The following is a 295-nucleotide window of genomic DNA, read 5'->3' as shown; positions in this document are numbered from 1 at the left end:
GGGGTTTATACATGGAAAGATAAAAAACAATACACAGGTCATATACAAACCCTAAACCCTAAACCCTAAAACCTAAACCCTAAACCCTAAACCCTAATTTTTTCAAAAAAAAAAAAAAATATAACGGATTCTTCGTTTTTATTTTCATATATATATAGTAAACGCTAAACCCTAAAAATATTCAACACGGATTCTACCCTAAACCGAAAGCAGCACAGAGGATCTAGGGTTTAGGGTTTAGGGTTTAGGGTTTAGGGTTTGTACAGGCCAGTGGGTTCACAACCACATGGAGGGG

At 36.3% G+C, this 295-nt stretch overlaps 1 protein-coding gene across 1 annotated transcript in view; it reads left to right on the top strand.

Annotated features, from left to right (window-relative positions):
- The window catches only part of EMH_0069470 (MORN repeat-containing protein, putative), a gene marked incomplete at both ends in the record, with an annotated part of 4016 nt that overhangs the window by 2567 nt on the left and 1154 nt on the right, over nucleotides 1-295 (top strand). Inside the window, one exon of the mRNA XM_013498873.1 lies at nucleotides 267-295. Within this exon, the coding sequence (XP_013354327.1) occupies nucleotides 267-295 (29 nt within the window). The remainder of the gene's footprint in view (nucleotides 1-266) is intronic.

Source organism: Eimeria mitis, genomic scaffold (assembly GCF_000499745.2).
Source record: "Eimeria mitis Houghton genomic scaffold, Emh_scaff3784, whole genome shotgun sequence".
Taxonomy (NCBI): Eukaryota; Apicomplexa; class Conoidasida; order Eucoccidiorida; family Eimeriidae; genus Eimeria; species Eimeria mitis.
Note: the sequence above shows the minus strand (reverse complement) of the source record. Positions and strands in the feature narration are given on the sequence as shown.